Raw genomic sequence first — 20056 nt, 5'->3', positions numbered from 1 at the left:
TTGCCATAGATGTCACAGCGGTACGAGTTCGAGTCCTGCGGAGGAAACGACCAAAAATTTGCAACGCAAATTTGACAGTTCTAACATCGTTGGGAATTTTTCAGACCTTTCTATATATATATAGCCTAGCTGGTCGAGTGGTCTAGGGCGCTGGACTTAGTGCAGGCGGTGTTGCCATAGATGTCACAGTGGTATGAGTTCTAGTCCCTTGGAGGGAACGACCAAAAATTTGCATCGCAAATTTGACAGTTCTAACATCGTTGGAATTTTCTCAGACACTTCTATAAGTTCACGTTATCATTCCTGTATCAATTTGATCTGATGGAGTAGTGTAACGAATAGAGTCGTCACATTCTGAGACGTTTTATATAACTCTAGAATCGTTGCAAATTTGCGATGCAAATTTGGTCGCTCCCTCATCGGGGTTCGAACCCCTTTTCTTCTCTGACATCTATGGCAACACCGCCTGCACTGTCCAACGCTCTAGACAGCCCGACCAACTAGAATATATAAAATAAAGCTTTCGTTAACCGATTGATACTTCCTCGTAAGTAAATCTAGAGCGCGAATATTAGCACATGATGTAACTGAATAGGACAACCTCTGATGGTATCGGGTAAGTACGAAGTACAAAGTACGAAATAAAGATAATTTAATTTTGATTTTCAACAGAACAAAAACAATGTTCGATTAATTTTAGGTACAAAATATGTCTTTATTCCACCATTGTACATGCAACCCGCCACCTTTTTTAATCATGCAACATATATATTAGCTTCACTTTCATATTGTCTCAAAACCAGCACTATATTCAGCGCATTCTGAACCCTAGTTTCGCGCCTAAAAACATATATTATGCACAATTGTTCAACTATAAACACTTCTCAAGTACCTGCCGTTATCAATAAGTTTAACGATAACTTTACAAATGTCAATGACCTCGTATTTAATGCAAAAGTAAATTACTGACCATGCATTCACATTATGACATATTATCATAATTATAGTAGATGGCAAGAAAGCTCGTTCGTTTCTACAAATTCTAGAAGTAAACAGAATACATTTGCTCTGCCAGTATCATGCATGGGTGACTCCTAGGCAGGCAAACAACCTAAATGATCTAAAACGGTTCTTGACATTTTGTTGATGGGATGACTTACGGGGTTATAAACGACGAATGAATGAATTATAATTAAGTTAAAAAGGTATGCATAAAATATTATATGCTTACTTTTAAACTTAATTTAAGGATTTATAAGTAGTTGTAGTGTGTCCTGTTATGAGTAAAAATGCATGCGCGGATCCAGAAACTTTGGAAAAGTGGAGGGCTCATTATCATGCTATTATTTACTCATTATCGACCATGTTTGAAAAAACATAAAACTTTCAAAACCCCGAAATCCATCCCTACCCCCACATCCACCACTGGATTGAATAAGTAGGCTCGTTATCGAGAGACACTGACTAAAGTATCGTTTGTTTAACAGATTACCTGTTAGTTTCTGTTGGGCAATGGGAAAATATTGTACTGTACAGCATGTATTGCCTGCTTTTGTTGGTCTAGACATTTAACCCTTTTAATCATAATTTTCATTGCTATGACCTATAAATGTATGGGTGTAATATACTTACAGGACAAAGTACGTCACTTGATTACATGTATAAAGTACATGGTACACTTAGGTCATACCTGGAAAAAACACATGCATCTTGCATATATGTACACGGACAGTTTTGTTTATATAGTCATCATCAATTCTACAAACTATTCAAATATTGCTCAGCCAATTGAACACCAAAAACATTTTTAGTGTTACATGTATCTTTACCATTCAGCACCATATTACATGTTTTACGTTAAACTTTAATTTTCAAGTCTCCAAATAAACTCAACGAGTATTGTAAATTTACATTTTAAATTTCCCTTTTGTCTAGAAATAAACATAATTGTTATTTTTATAATATTCATCAATTTTTTTACTGTTGTAGAACAAAACGTTTATGTACTAATATTCTTATTAACTAGCTTTTAAGTCCTAGGACAAGGATGGAACACTTTATAGAACAATTATCAAGGGACGAACCGGATGTTGCCGTCTTCATCTTCTTTCATTCCTTCTTTAGTAATTTTTTTTTTAGATTATTTTATTTTATTTTATTTTTGATGCCTCTTCTGTTTGTGATCTGTTCGACAATTATGCAAATGAATATAATAAATAGATTTTTCTGCAGAACACAAACGGAAAAAAAAACAAAACAAAAAATCATTAAAAAAAATATTTTACAAGACAGCTTGAACGTGATTTATCTTCAAGCTGAAATCATTTTTCTTTAAATTCTATAGAATTACATAAACACACAAGTGTACTTTAAAAGTTCTAACTTCGCCCATCTAGGCTCAATGCATGGGCGACTAGCCTAAAAGAATCTTGTCGAAAAAATACGAGGGCGTGGTCGTTTGTCCTTAATCTTCATGTTTTATTGTTTGGGTGCTCCGCAGTTTCAGTTAAAATGAGTAAATATACATCGCACTTTTGAGAGCAGAATTTTAAAAAAAAATGCAGCTACTGTTTGCAATCGCGTGTTAAGCGGTCAGTTAAATGCAGTGCTTTAAAAATGCTACGTGATATACTTTTGCATACTTTTTAAAAGGTAGTGATATAATCTTTTACAATGTAGGGATGTAATTTGTCAAGTAAATAATCTTAAATACTTTTCATTCAACTATTAAGTTCATTTGTTATTTCATTTAAACACGTCCATCCTTCAAGAACTATGAACGTAGAAAAAAAAGTTGTAAACGAGCAGATCCTTGACACAAGAGCACATAATATTTCGCAGATAAATGTTCGGAATGCATGTTTTATAAGGCTAGGCCATATCGGGGCTTTATAAACATGTTTACTGTGTTGACCTACATGCATGTTTGCAGTAAACAAAGAAAGTTCAGCATAGTTATGAATACCAACCTGGGGTTTCTTAAGGGACAATAGAGGCAGCTGTATGCAAATCTTAGGTCCAAGCTAAAGTTGAGGGTAGTGGGCTGACAATTTTTATCAACGAGTGAATTTCAATACGTGGTCAATGATCATGATCAGTGACGATAGTGCACATGTCCTTGGCTAGGTCACAAGCATTGTTATATTGGATCGAATTACTTAACTTAATTATCGGAATCAGTTTATTTTCGGGTCCTTTGTTTCCACAATTTATTAATCTTTGTCTTCTTTTCAAATCACCAATCTACTCTAACCTCGTAAGGTGTCCGATTAAAATATTATCTACTATGAACTATTGCATATAACCCCGCACTAGTTCATGATCCTAAAGATCAAGGACGACATCCGTTTTCGATCTGTTCACTGATATTTTTCTCGTTTGACAATGTGAGGGGTGGTGGTCGGAGGATGCAAAAATCTTGGCACTGAAAAGGGGATAAAATATGTAAAGCCACACATTAAAGCTCCTGTCTGTCTTATTCTATTAAATCTGATTAATACCCACAAATCAATGATTAAATCCAGCCCATTTATTTAATGATAGGCCATATGTTCACAGGTATATTTATAGTTCTATGATTCGAGTTCAATGCTTGCGATTCCTATTCCGGTAAATAAGTACATACCAAACTTGCTATTTAGCTATATTTTCTTAGTTTTCGTTCAAACAAGGCGAAGGAAAATGCACAACAGGTCTGTTTTCAGTGAAAATCAATTTACTATACTGAATGTATATTAATTTTTGTCCACTTGAAGATTTGCATAGAATTAATTTCAGAGTCCTCTACCGCATCAGCATTCCTTTCGAAGTCTGCAAATGTAATTTAATAGAAATAATTTTTGTCAGTTTCTAATCTTTTTCTGCAATTGTCTTCAATAAACATGCGTTAGAAAAATTCTTCAAAAATGTTTTAATAAAAAAAGGTTGTTAGGCATGACATGAAGTTATTTAAAAGAAACCCAACAGGTTCATTTTGTCATTCTTGTGATAAGCTGAAAACATAGATTGTTTTGTATTGATTTTATTGTTTTTTTGTTTTTTTGTTTTTTGTTTTTATTGTTTTTAATTTTTTTTTTTGGTTTTGTTTTGTTTGTTTGTTTGTTTGTTTTTGGCTTTTTCCTTGGCGGAGTCCTTGAAGTTTTAATTAAACATGATAGAAAGTAAAGCCGAGGAGAGCTTCGTTTTGTACGAAATTTCATAAATGTATACATGTAATATAAGATTTGAAAATACTGACAAATTGATCACCTTATCTAAGCAAATGGTGTCGAGTTAAAAACGAATACCCACCCATTAGCCCCTTCCTCTTAATTTAGCTTAGTTGTCAAATTAATAATTATAAATAGATCATGACTGTGTGGACTAGAATATCAATACACAGTCTGTGACACTGATAAGTACTTCAAATAGAAATGTACAATTTGTCAATTTCTATAACGGCTACATTACCTTTGACAAAACTTGTTAACAATTACCCTCTATATGTTTTTGTGTAATTTAAAAAAACACCTCTCATGTTACGAAATCGCTTGAATCCGTTATTTGAAGTCAGCGTAAATTTCACAATTTCGATAGTTATATCATAAAAATAACAGACATGTTCTTTTGGGAATCTATACAATGAAAACAAAAGGTTCGCATGTTAATGTATATTAAGGTTGTTATAGAAACTTAGGAAGGACAATATGTGTCTAGTTTTGGACCAATATACTTTTGGGAAACAAGTGCAAGCCACCATACATTCGATCGATTGATTTCTCCCTTGATTAATGACTCCTTCATTCACATTGTTTGATCAGTTTTTTTTCTAAAATATTACGTCATATGCTTAAAAACAGTACAATATTCCCAGTCTGGAAAATTCTGCATCAGTCTCAGAACAGGTGGGGATACAGTGATATTGAAAAAAGGATACCTCCTGACTACTATTTTTCGCCAATATTTTACACAAATTCAAAAAAAATTTCCAACAAAAGGAGAGTTTATATAGCCTAGCTGGCCGAGTGGTCTAGGACGCTGGACTTTGTGCAGGCGGCGTTGCCATAGATGTCACAGCGGTACGAGTTCGAGTCCCGCGGAGGGAACGACCAAAAATTTGCATCCCCCTTTTCACACACACACACACACACACACTTTTCCATAATTTTTCATCAAAAGCAGCAGCATCATAGTTTTATACAACCTTATAAATACTCATAATATTTATACTTATTCTGAAAACAGATGTGACATATAATATATATATGTTATGAATGTGAAACATGTAATGATGCATTAGACGTCTAAAAATGTCATGAAATATAATAAGTATGGTTTATATTCAACAAAAACGAATTCTACACCTTTTCACGCAGATCAATTACAGTTGTGTTTACTATAACCGTGAACCTCTTTCAAATGTTAATGGCCGAATTGATCAAAGCGGTTCCTCGACATTCTGTTTTTGTTTGTACATCGAATTTCTGATATGCTTTGTTTGTTTGTTTGATTTATAATGTCTCGACCGAAAGGGCAATTACGTTTTTACTGTTTGACATAATGGTCATGGCCTAAATTAAAGTACCGATACACATGCACGTGGTGATCTTCATTCGTGATTTTAAGTTTTTTTTGTATACTTTAATGTATAAAAAAGTTGCTTTTCTTTTCAATTTCTTTAATGAACTATAAATCTAATGCGACTAATCAAAACTAAGAAGACCTCCTTCCCCTTACTTTTGAATTCGTTGGAGTTGATAGTCTGTCCAAAAAAAAAAACTAGTACATGTAGATAATTTACTATTTTTACAAGAAAAACGCAAGAAAGAAACTATACAGATGCACCTATAAAAACAAGTCAAATTACTTCTAGCTTTGAACGTTCGGTCATTAATCTTAAAACTGACAGTGTCTTGTCATATAAAAGATGTTTGCATAAATTTTAATAATGATTAATATCAGTATTTCCGTTTTCGTCTGCATCGACTTGCACACACGTAAATTGTCTCTTATAAGTGTGCTAATGGTGTCTGGAGCTTCATAAAAGGAATACACGAGTTTTTAAATGTGCGAGTTACCGCACTGTTGAAGAGTTAGTACAAATATTCAACACAATTCGTTTTCATGTAATTGAAAAAATAAAAAAAAGATGGACATATTTGCCTTTAAGACCATGCAAGATATTGTTTGAGCTTACGTGATGACCATACTGAGGGGTGAGGCGGCTATTTTTTTTGAATAAATATTCTGGTCCTTAAAAAAAGTTGACAATACATGTAATAATTCTGGCGCACATCTTCAAGAAAATAAGTTAATTTTCTGACCCCAGGCTAGTTGATTTCAAACAGGGAAATGGATATGAAAAATCTTACCCCAACTACCCCCGCCCCCGATATGGTCGAAAATAACCCGCAAAATTTCAAAAAATTGAAATACTGGCTCCACAAAATTTAATTTACCAGCCCCTAGGCCTACCCCTTGAAGATTCAAATGGTCTCCAACTTACAAAGAATAAAAGAATGCCCACTTTAACTTTTGGAAGGTAATACTGTATTCCATTGACTCTGAACAGTTTTTATTAGCATATGCTGGCTTAAATGTTATATTTTAATTAAGTAGCAATTGAAAGGCAGAGTGTTAGCCAGGGTTCCTCGGAAGAAATGGGAGGTCCGAGGAGATAATTTACCATTTTTTTGTCTATTTTGCACATGAAAATGACAATTTTTTTCAATAAAAAGGGATGCAAATACTTTGTCCCCCCCTCTAGATCCGCCACTGAATTCCTTGTAATTATGATTGACAAAAAGTACATGGGAAGGTGTTTTTATTATACATGTACATGCTGTAATTTGTAAATTACAGGAACGAGGTACGTGCAGTTTTCACTTTTGCTATACAATTTGACTGGTTACAAAAGTTATTTTTAAGTTTGACAACTTTTTCTTTTAAAGACTGTTTATTTTATTTATTTTTCATACTTTTGTTTGTTTGCTTGATTTTTTGTGTGTTATTTTTTCCCATTTTGAAGATTTATCCTCCTCCCTAAATATCGATTCACACTTATATAAAACAGTTCTTTCATAAACAATTGAGTAGGAAATATTGTCGGTCAGCAGATTCGAGCAAGTCTCAGCACAATATGTGTCTGACATCGGCTGTTTTGGGGCATTGGAAGTTTTGTACTTTGATTTAAACATTGTTTTGATGTTTTTGATTTCATAATTTTCGAAGTAAACATGTAGCGGAGTCACGTTCGATGTTCTTATTTACATGAGCACAATTGGTAGCAAAGCCATTAGACCGAGTACACATTTTTCACACTATTGCTATGTGATCATGAACAGATAAGAGACGCTAAGATAATAGAGTGATCCAGTGGGTTGACAAAACAAATTTTTAAAAAATATTTCAATAATTTTTCTGATTAAAAGGAGAATAGAGCCACCAAATTTACATATGAAAATTGCTTGTCTTTTCTATTAAAGATTTGAAAAATGTGTGCTAGTTGTTACCATTTCTTCACATTTCACCATCTTATTTTTTTAGTTCTACACTTAGGTCAGCTAGGAACGAAAATGAAATGTTTCAAACTTGGATCAAGTCAGCCTAGTTTCCAAAGTATACGTTGAATTTTATTTCAAGGACAATGCAAGTTAATGTGTAGGTCCGTTTTGTTTACACCATTCGCTGTCTTTTATGTAGAAGTTCGATATACCTTGTTTAAGCCTCTGATCGAAAATGTCACGTGGTCTCTCTAATGTTTGTAAACAAGTCGATCGCCACGTGGTTGTCTGAGTCAAGGCTGTCTTTGTTTATGCGGGAAGCTACGGGGCGGAGTTTATAGTCGGCAGGGGCTGCCCTATATAAGAAGCTCGATCAGTTTGTACTGCTAATAAATTGAATCAGAAATTGCAGTGAAACGTCAGCTAAAACGTGTATAGAGAGACATTCAGGTAAGCCCTGCTTTTTCACAAGAGCTCTTAGTATGTTATATTGTTTACATATTTTTAAAAATATGTATTTTTTCGCTTAGTTCGATGTGTACGTACGACTTTTCAAATGTATGCTTGTTACGGACGCGAGGTGCAAAATACATTTTGTCTAACTGGAAGATGTAACAAGAAAAAGATGCAAATTCATTTTAGTTGTGGACTCCTTTAAATTGTGTTCTGAATTACATATGGAAATTATTGCATGAATTTAGTACATTTTTGAGACACACTATTGATTGTAAAAGCTTAATTGAACTGGTATCTTATTTTATATTATTGAAAGAAAAAAAAATAAGTAATCAGTTAGTTTAAAATGTGTGGCTTGCATTCACGAAGATATTGTTGAAACGAGCGGACACGTTATATGAAACATTCGCCATTATTCGAATTATGTTTTGTTCAATTACTATTTCATGGACCTAAATCAGTCACAATGTTGTGTATGATATGATTTTCGTTAGAACTATAAGAGAACTTATATTTTAGGCAGTATGTCGGATACAAAGAGAGAGATTAGAGAGTATTGCTCTAATGCACCTCATTTTGCACCTCATTTGAACAAGGCAGAAATTCATGCAGATCCTACTAAACCTCATCAACCAACAGGAAAATACCGAGGTGCCCCATCCTTGGTACAACACGATGCCTCAGGACATCAAGCCCATTTAGCTAATATCTTCAGACGCCAACGTACTGAAAGTATGGGCAGCGAAGGGGAGCCCGCTTCCCCAGTTGGATCACCAATGACAAGCCCTCAATTCCATTCCGCCATTCAAGCCAACAATCAACAACAAAGCCTAGCAACAAATTTAAAAATGAAGGAATTAAAGCAGGCATTCGATTTCAAATAACCTAGTGATTCACTGAAACTGTATCTAGTCATGTGTGACCAAATACAGCAATTTTTAGGAAGTGCTACCTCATGAGGGCAAATTGTACATAGTGATCTCTGTGAAAAAGTGCTATGAATTGTTTCATGTGCAGATCGGCGTTCATTATTTAGAACGAAGGTGGTGTTGAATTAGTTTTGAGTTTCGTTACCATTTGGACATGTTTTTGTTTTTTGTTTTTGCGATAAAATCGCAAATTAATGACTTTCAGATTTACGCATTTTCACCAATTATTTTTTGTTTATACAATATTATTTCCTACATTATAAAATAGTGGCAATCATGAAAAAGTCCTTGTTTTTGTTTGCAACCAATGAACTTTAACAACATAGTCATAACACATGGCGGTGTTTACCATTTTCAAAATAGGTCAATGTCCTTGTTTTGTACTCCGAGGTAAAATCAATACCAATGTTGCTAACAAAGTACTTTCCAATAGCTATTTTTAAATTAACTATGTTTGCTAGGGTCATGCTTGCTTTGTCAATATTTAGTTTCAATATTTTTAAACGTCTTATAATAGGACGGTCTTAGACTCAATATTTTTAAATGTCTTGCAGTAGGACGGCAGTCGAAGGCATTCATTGAAAAAGGAAGACGTGGCATTATTCACTTCCATGATTAATCATGATTCAGTCTTGACATGAAAAAAAGACCTCTTATTTGCCCATGGCGTGACAAACACTGCAGATCTTAGGTAGTGCTCATCTCGATTATTTCTAAAACACGTGCTATTTGGCCGCCATGTTTTGTCGCGAGTCTCGTTCAAAAATCACGCTTGGTTGACGCTTTCCTTTGTGTTGTATTTCATACTCAAACATTGATACCAGCAATTCTCTTGAAGTAACCAAAGCTTCATGTTTGTGCAAAACAAGTACATGTATGATGACTTGCATACATGCAAAGTTTATTCCTCATGAAATTCAATATGCCTCCTAAATGCGATTCGGCAAAACGAACTTAGATAATTTCAAGCGAAGTAAGGTAGTTGGTAACAGATGGTTACTTGGTCTTTTTTTTCCTGCTGTTTCGCTGACTCGACATGATACTTAACGATCGGGAAAAGCTAAGTTAATAAATTGTGTTCATCTTACTCAACCGATGTATCATCCATGGAATAGAGCAAAAAGTCTAGTGTTTGTGTCCAAGTCGCATCTTTCGAATTGATTACAGAGATGAGAGTAGCACTTGCCTGCAAAAGTTTCGGTTCTCGTCTGAATATGATCTCGTTTAATATCGAGAAACAACACAAGGTTGAGCAACTTCTAGGAGATGGGGGTTGCAAACCATAATGCAATGAAATAATTGTACCGTTGTCGAGCTGAACTCCGATTTATGTGCCCGAACCTATATTCTAAGAATCATGCGAATTGTGCATTAGGTGTGTTACATGAAGAAAAAAGAACGCAAAGAAAGTGTTTTCGCATTTACCAAGTTTATAGCTCCAGAAATATTTTTTTAAGCTGTTTATCAAGTCGGTCTTTTAATATATTGATTAAAAGTTGAAATGTATGGAAATGCAGCTGAAAAATTTGCCCGCACATTTTCCCTGTAAAAATTACTAACATCTATGTCACAGATGCCTCAGAATTATTTGTATAGCATTCCTAGATGTTTTGAATACATCTGAGCCAAAGAAGGCCAAAATTAGAACATGATGTGCCACCCATTGCCTGATTCTTACGAAGAATGATACTTTAATAGACGTAGGTCACGTAAGTGTTATGTCGTACATTTCATTCTACTGTCGACAGTTCCGCAGACAATTGCTTTTTGAGAATTCATGAAAGATAAGTAGAAACTTGTTTTTACTGTCTAATTATATAAATGGGAGGGTGGAAAACCGTAACTATTACTTTCATCATTTAAGACCGAACCATGATTTAAATATTTTACTTTTAATTTTTGTAGAAATACTTTTTTCAAAAACAGAAGAAAAAGACACTGTCAAGTCGCTAATAAATATGAGAAATGAAAATAGGAAAACTCCTTGATAACTGGCACTTACAATAAAAAAAATAAATGATCGAATTCGCTATCTTCCAAATTGAATGTAAATTTACAGTGTGCTCGTACATGCATGTTGAGTGTAACTTGGAGTCCTTTAAATTGATGGGATGTGACATCTTTGTCAGGTGTCAATACACACCCCTCCCTCAACCCCCAACTTCCCTCTCTAAAGAAAATTTCGGACTCGATCTCGTTTCCGCAACCCCTCATTTCAACATCCCGAGTTACCCTGCCTGTCAACCGCCACAACTTTGATGGCAATTAAGAAAATATAACTTAGAGAACTGCAATTATTACATTTCGAACAGTTTAAATGTAGTTGATATTAATCATGAATTTCGTTAGTCGTCCTTTTTTTTTTTTTTTGGTAACCATATACCCCCAATTATCGAGTTTGTTGTATATTGGAATCACATTGTCCGTCCGTCCGAATGACTTTCATCGCAATTATCTCGGCTGCCACTGGAAGACTTGATTTCTAATGTGGTGTGTGGCTTTATATAAGTAGGACATACGATGCGACTTTGGTTGTTGTCCGGTATGAACTTCCTTTTTGTGGGACTTCTATGAGTGTGGTTTGTACTAGGATCGTGTTGTGTGCAAATATCAATTGAAAATCATTACTCTAGGGGTTCAGCAGGGTTCTGTGTAACTATGTACACACTGAGCACCTCTTGAACAGTCGTATCCATAGTGGCATTAGATATATGTTACAACACGAAGAGGTAACCGTTTTGTCGAATATTTTGCTCAATAGTTTTGTACGTCATTATGTTGCAGATAGTAAAATGTTGTAGCAGAGGCATCTAATTTATCAAACAAATATAGGTATTTTGAATGCAGAAGGTTTTTCATACTAAAAAGCAACAAAATGAAAGATCCGTTCAGTTTTGGGGACTATGATTACGATTGAAGCCAATATTGTAGGCACGAACCTCAGCAGTGCATTGTTAGGAGTAACCTCCTGTGAATAGACTACAACTTTGAACACCAACTACAGCGCTTTTATTACCGATTGTCCTATGTACATTGTGAGGGTAAACTTTACAGATAATGATACATTAACCATTTAATGCAGCTAATTAGTGTACTTGATGTGAATATGCGGATTTCCGTTTTTGGTCGAGTTGATATACTTTTGACCTAATTTGATTATATGCATGTATTGAACAATTTAAGCTTTATGACCTAAGCGGCGGCAACTCAAACACGCAATCTTGGTTAATGTAAATGACATGCGTTCTTTTGGTATCAACACCTTTGTACAGTAGGCTGTTAGAACAGTGTATTACGTCAAACCAAACTAAGATACTGTAATCATTTTGATGCAACTAAGGCATTTTACACAAGTGATAGATGCATTGCGCGTCTAGCTCTATTACACGTAAGAATCGAACTTCAAGTCCGTAGTTCGTTCAGTCACCTTAATTAATACTTGTACTTATTTGAATTTATCCTGCTGGATATGTAATGTGAGTAAAACATACGCCAATCTCTTGTTCACGGATCTTCTCATTAAGTAAATTAATCCTCTTTATAGCTGGTAACATTCTGGTGTCAAGTAGTTATGGAAACGACATTTTTTATAACACATATTAAAATAAATTATACATACTAAGCTTGAGTTGACATATAACGCGTCCACCATTTTACATGTACACAGTTCAAGAGACCTTACCTTAGTTTACATAAATTTTAGTTGACCAAGACTCGGTTTGATCAAAATTAATCATAAATTGAGATTTTATCTACACTTAATTAAATGGTTTGAAAATTTTACTAGTAAATAGAAATTGAAGACGAGGAAAATCTATACAATTTTTCATTTTTTTAATGCAACCCAGTCTAAAATCTGACATCGGTACATCGAACTCTGACCATATAGTTCGATGGTACACATTTGAAAAAGATAACTTTGTAGATTGGACAAATAGTAGGCGACAGATATGTTCTTCATCTTTGTCTTTATCATTTTTTATCTAAAAATTAACGGTTTTTTTCCTTTGACGTACACATTCTTTATCTTTATGATTATCATTATGAAATCTAGTAATGACAAGGTTTTGTTTGGGTTCGAATGTGAATGCCCTTAACCTTATATAGCAAATAGAGACTAAATAAATGTTTTGACATCAGCGTTATTACTAGTTGCCACTATCCAAATATACATACTATCATATGAAAAAAGTCAGGCAAAATGTCAAACAAGGCGAAAAAATTATACCATGGTTACTATACTGTAGTTCATCTCATGTCAAATGTATGATAGGTTAAACTTAATGAAAGTGAAGATGACCTCATTTTAGACTAGACTAGTAACTTAACCAAAAAAAGCCAAGCTCTCCAATCTATACATTTATAACTGTTGCCTAATTTAATTCGCATCACTTCGCTACCTTAAAGGTTCAATCGGAACTATTCGGCCATTTCCGCTACACTTAGGCGTAACCAGAAAGACTGGGGAGTTCCGATTGCTTATAGGTTCTGCTATACAGGATGTGAAAAATTCAATGGGCATGAGCGCTACTCATTAGAATAAGCGGAGCTGCTTCCGTTGCACTGTACTAGTTTGCATTAAAAGGCGGGGTTAATTACCGAGTTTGGCCGACGTGTAAAGCTTTAAAATAGCAGGAGATTGTGACCTTGAAACCGTTTGGAAACGGGAAACGACTCTTGGAATATAATGAAATGTAGTATGCTACCACAATTTTTTAGATATATTGCCTAATCTTTATGTTTACTAGTATTTTGGTATATTTGTGCAATACGTCACCAAGTGTGATTGATCATGAAATTGAGATGTCACTATTTAAGTCCGATAACCAAAAACAGCACATTAACCTTAATAATGAACTTTTGCCTTGACCAGAAATCCAAAAGCTGGTGTGCATGTAAGGACACATTCTCGATGAGCTGGAGAAAAAGTAAACTTTGATTGATATGAGATGATTATTTATTAGATGTTACCAAAACTACCATGGAAGTATATATGACAACAAAATCAACCTGAATGGAAATAAACGCAGTAAAAGAATATAAATTCCAACATGATAAAATTCAATTGTTACAGGGTGAATAAACTGACCACACTTCATGCACTAGATGATGATATCATAAGTGTTTTAGGTCATCGAGTGTGTAAGTGAAACGGGGACGGTCATGTCCTCGTATATATAAGAAGATGAGAAAAATGTTGCGGCTCAAGTTCAAACTGAGGTTTTTTTTGCGCGTTAGTATTTTAATGCAGCCATTCAATTAAAATAATGAAAAATAATTTAGTTCTCCAAAAAATGTTTAGGCAAATCCTGAAAGTAGGTAGAATATATGGGGTTCATATATATGGTCATGTTGCCTCCAATCTCACCCACACACCTACGATCACTCCCTGACTCAGTACATATCACCCCGCTAGCTTATAGACATTGCTATACAGGATGTGAAAAAAAACAGAAAGCATGAGCACTACTCATGATAAATCTTTGTCTGGTGTACTGTACTAATTTGCATAAAGAGGCGAATGTAGCAATGGTATTAAGCTTTGAAATAGCGAATATACATGTGCCATCTGCGCACAAGATCGTGTTGCCTCCTCTCCTTTCCATTTCCTAAATTTCACTGTGCACCTCCTCCCACTCTACAATATGATTTTTAGTTTGTGAATCAAGTTGTCAGGAAAGAAAATTCTCAGACTCGCCAACATCAGAATAAGCTGGTATGTTTTATACAAAAAAAAGTAAACAAATACAGAATTCCTGTTATTAAATTCTTCTCTGATGACATATTCGAAGAAAATTGATATAACTCCATGGGAATATCCGTAAAGTTGTCTTATGTTTAAGTTTTTCATAGGTGTCAAAGGATCAAGGGAACCAGGATTGTTGCCATGTCGCCGAAAGGCGTATACACTACCCGAAAAAAGTGCTGCGACGTCGTTATTGTCATCTTCGCCCGTACAGTTTCTGGATGATTGATTGATTGGTTATTTGATAGTTGTTGTTTAACGCCAAAACAACAATATTTCAGCTATATCCAGGCGATGAACATGAAATGAATGATAAAATGTACATGAAATGGTGATGAAATGAAAAATGGGATTGGACACAATGATAATAAGATCGACGAATTTTCATTGCTACTGGAAATAGGGAGATGGGTATAGGGTCGGACAATTTAATCTCCTGTGGCGGAGGGCAGAGGTTCTTACTCCTATTGAATACCCAGCAGGGTTCTTTAATTTGCGAGGAACGATGCATCTTTCCCAACACATTGCACCGCTATGGTTTGCGGTCAGGTTTTCTGCATTATGGCCTGATGACCCCAGCATATAGCAAGCCAGGGGTACCCCATTTCACTACGTGGGGCTCACAACCCAGTTGGTCTGTGGGCAGAGCGCCCTAGTCCTCGGCAATTCTGAACACTATTTAGTCGCCTTTTACTACAAGCTTAGCGCTGCTGTGGGCCTATTCCTTTGACACCCGGGCTGAACGAGGCGCTTCTGGATGATAACTTGAGAATAATTGTATGGATTTCTATGGAATTATACCATAAGTGAGAAGCTATCCAGCAATTCTCAAAGATCGAGGAATTTATTTGTGTATGCGTTCGGCAAATCCAAATTTAGATTTTCGATCGTAAGTTCAATCCGTAAACTACATGTATACCTTTATATTTAAAACCATTTTATACTCTGCACCACTACATGCATATGATACTGAAAAATGTCGGCGATTTGTATTTGGCGTGGAAGTGATCATGAATGGTGCGGGAAAATAATGCATATTGACAATGGGACAACGAGGAATGGTAATACAAAATCTTTCAATACATCATGTAACAGTGTTTTTTTAAGAGAACGGACAGGCAACTGGAAGTATCGACATTAACACGTTCACTTTAAAGATCAGAACATGTGTTACTGTGACGAGGCCACGTTAAAATAGAATTGATCCTTGAAAACGACATTTAGGGGAACAGTTATCTGATATTGTTAGCCCTAATAAAAGCGGTTTGACCCAAAGTTAGCCTATCTAAAGCTAGGGTTAAGGTGAAACGTACTTTAAGGTATTTACAAGTAATACCTGGTAAACATATTCGGTCAAGATAGTGGACCAACTTAAATGGGCTTCAGACCATTCAGTATTGATATCAAAGCAGGCCAAGGTATCGAACAACTGTTATTGTAATGTCTGATTTTCAACTTTCTTTAAAAGAAACGTCCGTGTTGTTCATTTACATTTGATTTCTTTGTGTTTTTGTTTAGTTCATGTATGCTTATGATTGTTTTCCGACTGTCTTTGCTGTTTCTCCTTTTTGATTTGAATATTGCTTAATCTTGAGTATCCTGGACTTGATTTTATCTTTTAGTTGATCGATCTTTCAAGTTAAGTCTAAAACTGCCGTGGTTTGAAATAGACTGTATAGTCGCCCTACAAAGCAGGCTATTTGAACGAATTTAGCCAAAATTTAGCACTGGTATTACCATTAATCTCCCATTAAGATCAACCAAATCTAACCAAATCAAGAGCAATAACTCTTGCAAAGTGCCGATTTCAAACAACTCGTTGTTTCTGGATAAGAACGTTTATACAGTAAGGCAATAGAACCTCCACAGATAAAAGAACACGTTTTCCTTTTATACTTTGAGTCTAGTTACGGAGAATTACACCCGTATAAACCGAAACCCTTTTGGACTTAAAAAAATATGTTCGGTAAAGACATTGCTTGGTTCACTAAGGTTAAAAAATAAATTGACGTTGAAAGACTTAAAAAGGCGTCTGGTTTAGGCAGGTTTTCGGAGCATTTATGGTCCGGTTTTGACAGGTTTTATTATATTAGAGTTATTGTACAGACTTAATTGCAAAATTCTTAACTGCGAAAATAGTTATAGTCCTGTAGTGTGTGTAAAATCTCTCATACAGACAACGAAGTGATGTGTCAATGCATCCATTCATTGATTTGTTGCTTACCATATGTTCCTTGTCAAACTCCAATGTTTGACAAAATACTTTATTCCCTTATAACATTAAATTATACTATATTTAGGGGGCAGAGTATTGATCTAAATGACTGATTAGTTACTTTTGTAGATTTTACCCTAAACGTTTTTGAATAAGGGAAATAATATGTTCCGTTATTTTATTTAAAATATTGTTAATCAATGGTGCAAAAAGGAGCTTTCTTTTCCAAGTTCATCTATACCTACAGGTGATCTCATCTGAAGGCTAAATAATATGTCCCTTTTGCCAATGTTGTTTAAAGCACATGCACTAATTTTTTAATTTGATTAAAATGGTATTTTTGCTTGATTCTATGCCCATTCATTAAAAATATCACTAGGGAATGCATAAAACCATTATCTAATAAAAATCAACCCAGTTTATATATCTATACCAGTATATAAGCCGTTTTGTTTTATTAGATAGTGGCATTGTGCAGCCCCTTGTGTTGGTTTTTCTACCCCGGACTTGACTTTTTATGAGCAACTCGGCGGGTGTTTCTAGAAAAGCAGAGGACGCTTACCCTACCGGTGCACCTGGTCCATGCTCCCAGTTTTTAGTGGAGTCCGAGTTGCTCATTTACTTTTGTTACTTTGTATGTATGATTTTAGTTACTTTATGTTCTTTGTTGTGAATGTCTGTTTTCCATGTCTGGTCTTTGTCTTTGGATTACATTCTTTTGATTACCGCTATAACCTTGGTTCCCTTGATTACTCTTTCAATGAATGGAGCACAGAGTGCCTGTGATTTAAAAGAAGACGTCATCGTTTATTCTACATTCTCAATTTTGTAAGTCCCGGACCGACTAAGTATATGGGAATTAATACAGATTTTTTTTTAAATGCTTGCTTAGCAAGATTTGTGATATTTTTGTAAAATGCTTGTCTTAATGAAAGAACTCTCTCTTCATTTATTTTGAGAAAGATATTTTGCCATTGTTTTGTTACATTAAACAATAAAGTGGGGAAGGGTGTATCATCTATTATATCTAATTTGCCATCCTTCTATATACGTGAATCATTTGAAGGAGGCACTTGTAATATTTTGTTACAGACATCAATTACTTTGTACAGAAATTATTGTAAATTACTTTAAAAAAAAACGCTTATCTACAAAATTGCGATACTCCCTTTCTTCTTTTCTGTAGATTTTTTTTTAAATTTGCGAGCAAAACTTTCTTAACTTAAAATTGAGGATAAGGCCCTCGACACTTTTGCATTAGAACGGTTGCCACGACTTAAGCTATAATGCTAGTATGTAAGCATTTTCCATAAAACTGCTTGAAAATAGGCTTAATATAGATATAAAGCCGTGCAATCAATATTAGTTATATATGCAGTAACATATGCCGCCGCATTAAATCATGCATCGACGTTTACACCAAATAATTTCCATGCATGATCTTTATCAATTACCTTATGTAGTTGATAAATGAAATTTGTTCTTAAGTAGTACTCCAGCTAAGGATCATGCAAAATATGATTCATGGCTGGAAAGCCTGCATATTTTTATTTTTGATATTTTGTTTAAAATGATATAGTGAACAGAAATTGACATGTGGCTTTTCATATAACCTCTGTTCACATGAGATACAAATTGTATGGAATATACCGTAGAATTCAAAATTAAGGGAGATAACTCTGCAAATGACACTGAAATACAATAGAAACTGTCGGACTTTCAATGTGGATTATCTCCTAAGAGCAGAAAGATTGGAATGAATGATTATACATTTGTCAATTATGGACTTTTAACTCAGTCAATATGTTATACAAGGACATGTTCAGATTATACGGACTGAGGACGAAGTCCGAGATCAATTAAATATCTAACAGGTCTATATATCAGTACTGACTGAGTAAAAGTCCTTTATTTATATATTTTATATGTAGATAATGTATTTTCTTTTTGTCTGATTCGTCTGGAACGGTTTATGTTCGGATCTAAATTTAGAAGTATAGCGTCAATATACATATAGATAGAAATATAGCATCAACATATTTAAAAATAGAAACAAGGCTTCATGTACGCGGAATATCCTTTGCATAACGTGATCATAATAACCAATGAACAAAGAAGACTGTTACACGGTATGTAATATTTCATTATATAGACCTATAGAGCAACTTAATAACAAAAATAAGTATGTGTGGCCTTTTTGGGGGTTGTATCACATATTACAGAATTTGCATGATTCTTAGCTGGAGTACTACTTAAATTTGTTAAAACTTTAACATTTTCAGTCACGTGTTTTATTCCGAGGCGAAACCATGCCCTAGTGCCACGTGTACTCATATGTCTTTTAACAATTTTTGCTGACAAAATATCAGAGTTTGTTTGCATTTTGGATTGCACTTCAGTGTTCATTTCAATGCCTAAGGCGGTACACATAGTCTGAATTTAAATTTTAATTGCCTGAATTTATTGCTTTAATGATACTTAACGGACTTGTATTAACTTTAAAGGTTTGAGCGGCGTGTCATTTTTTGCAGATGCAGCATTTCCTTGGATAGTTTGCATTCTTATAGTTAGTTTTCGAAAAGCTGCTCCCTTTCCTTACCGTGTCTATCAGTGCTGGGAGCTGAAAGCGAATATTAAGCTACAGTATATGTTATTCCCGAGCCCCCACTATGATATATGTACATGATACCTCTCGACTACACCCAAATCTTCTAAATTAGTCAAAGCTAGACACAAATTTGATCGCTACAAGAAAATATGTCAATCTAAAACGCTATAGCATTATACAATCAAACAAAAACTTATTGAGAAGACTCATTTCAATCTGGTATCGTTTTAGTTTCAAACGCACAAGAACTCAAAGAATGTAGATATTTGCCTTAATCAATAGTTCTATAAAGGCACGTGTAGTTTTATTTTTGGATTATTATTGTATAAGTATTGGCACTATCATATCAGATTTTAATATCCATACAGAGAAAGCGAAGATGTCTCATACATACACATGAAGTAAACCTATCTAATTTCGTTGATTGATTGGCTATGGATTTACGTCCTATGGCAGTGGCGATACCAGAGGGAATGCAGAGGGTTGGCATATCCCTTTTTTATTGGAAAATTTGTAATTTTCATTTGTAAAATCGACAAAAAAAGCAAATTCTGTCCTAGCATCCCCTTTTCTGAGGAACCTCGGCTTGTATCCCTCCTTTTCAAAGTGTCTGGATCCGCC

The 20056-nt window shown here is 34.7% G+C and overlaps 2 protein-coding genes across 2 annotated transcripts in view; both read left to right on the top strand.

Moving 5' to 3' along the window:
- Nucleotides 1-7773: 7773 nt before the first annotated feature.
- LOC148628630 (uncharacterized) lies at nt 7774-9150 on the top strand. Its single transcript, XM_088591320.1, has 2 exons — nt 7774-7931; nt 8457-9150. The coding sequence occupies exon 2, from the start codon at nt 8462-8464 to the stop codon at nt 8819-8821; it is 360 nt and encodes a 119-aa protein (XP_088447446.1). The 5' UTR covers nt 7774-7931; nt 8457-8461; the 3' UTR covers nt 8822-9150.
- Nucleotides 9151-9307: 157 nt separating this feature from the next.
- Nucleotides 9308-20056, top strand: part of LOC148628629 (equilibrative nucleobase transporter 1-like) — a 45653-nt gene continuing 34904 nt past the window's right edge. Inside the window, exon 1 of the mRNA XM_088591307.1 lies at nt 9308-10575. The gene's annotated coding sequence lies outside the window, so the exon portion shown is untranslated. The remainder of the gene's footprint in view (nt 10576-20056) is intronic.

This window comes from Perna viridis, chromosome 1, assembly GCF_037379345.1.
Source record: "Perna viridis isolate PV_CMFRI_1.1 ecotype Kerala chromosome 1, ASM3737934v1, whole genome shotgun sequence".
Taxonomy (NCBI): domain Eukaryota; kingdom Metazoa; phylum Mollusca; class Bivalvia; order Mytilida; family Mytilidae; genus Perna; species Perna viridis.
Note: the sequence above shows the minus strand (reverse complement) of the source record. Positions and strands in the feature narration are given on the sequence as shown.

What these genes read in the sequence shown, in the direction of transcription:
- LOC148628630 (XM_088591320.1), top strand. Translation starts at nt 8,462, where the DNA reads ATGTCGGATACAAAGAGAGAGATTAGAGAGTATTGCTCTAATGCACCT.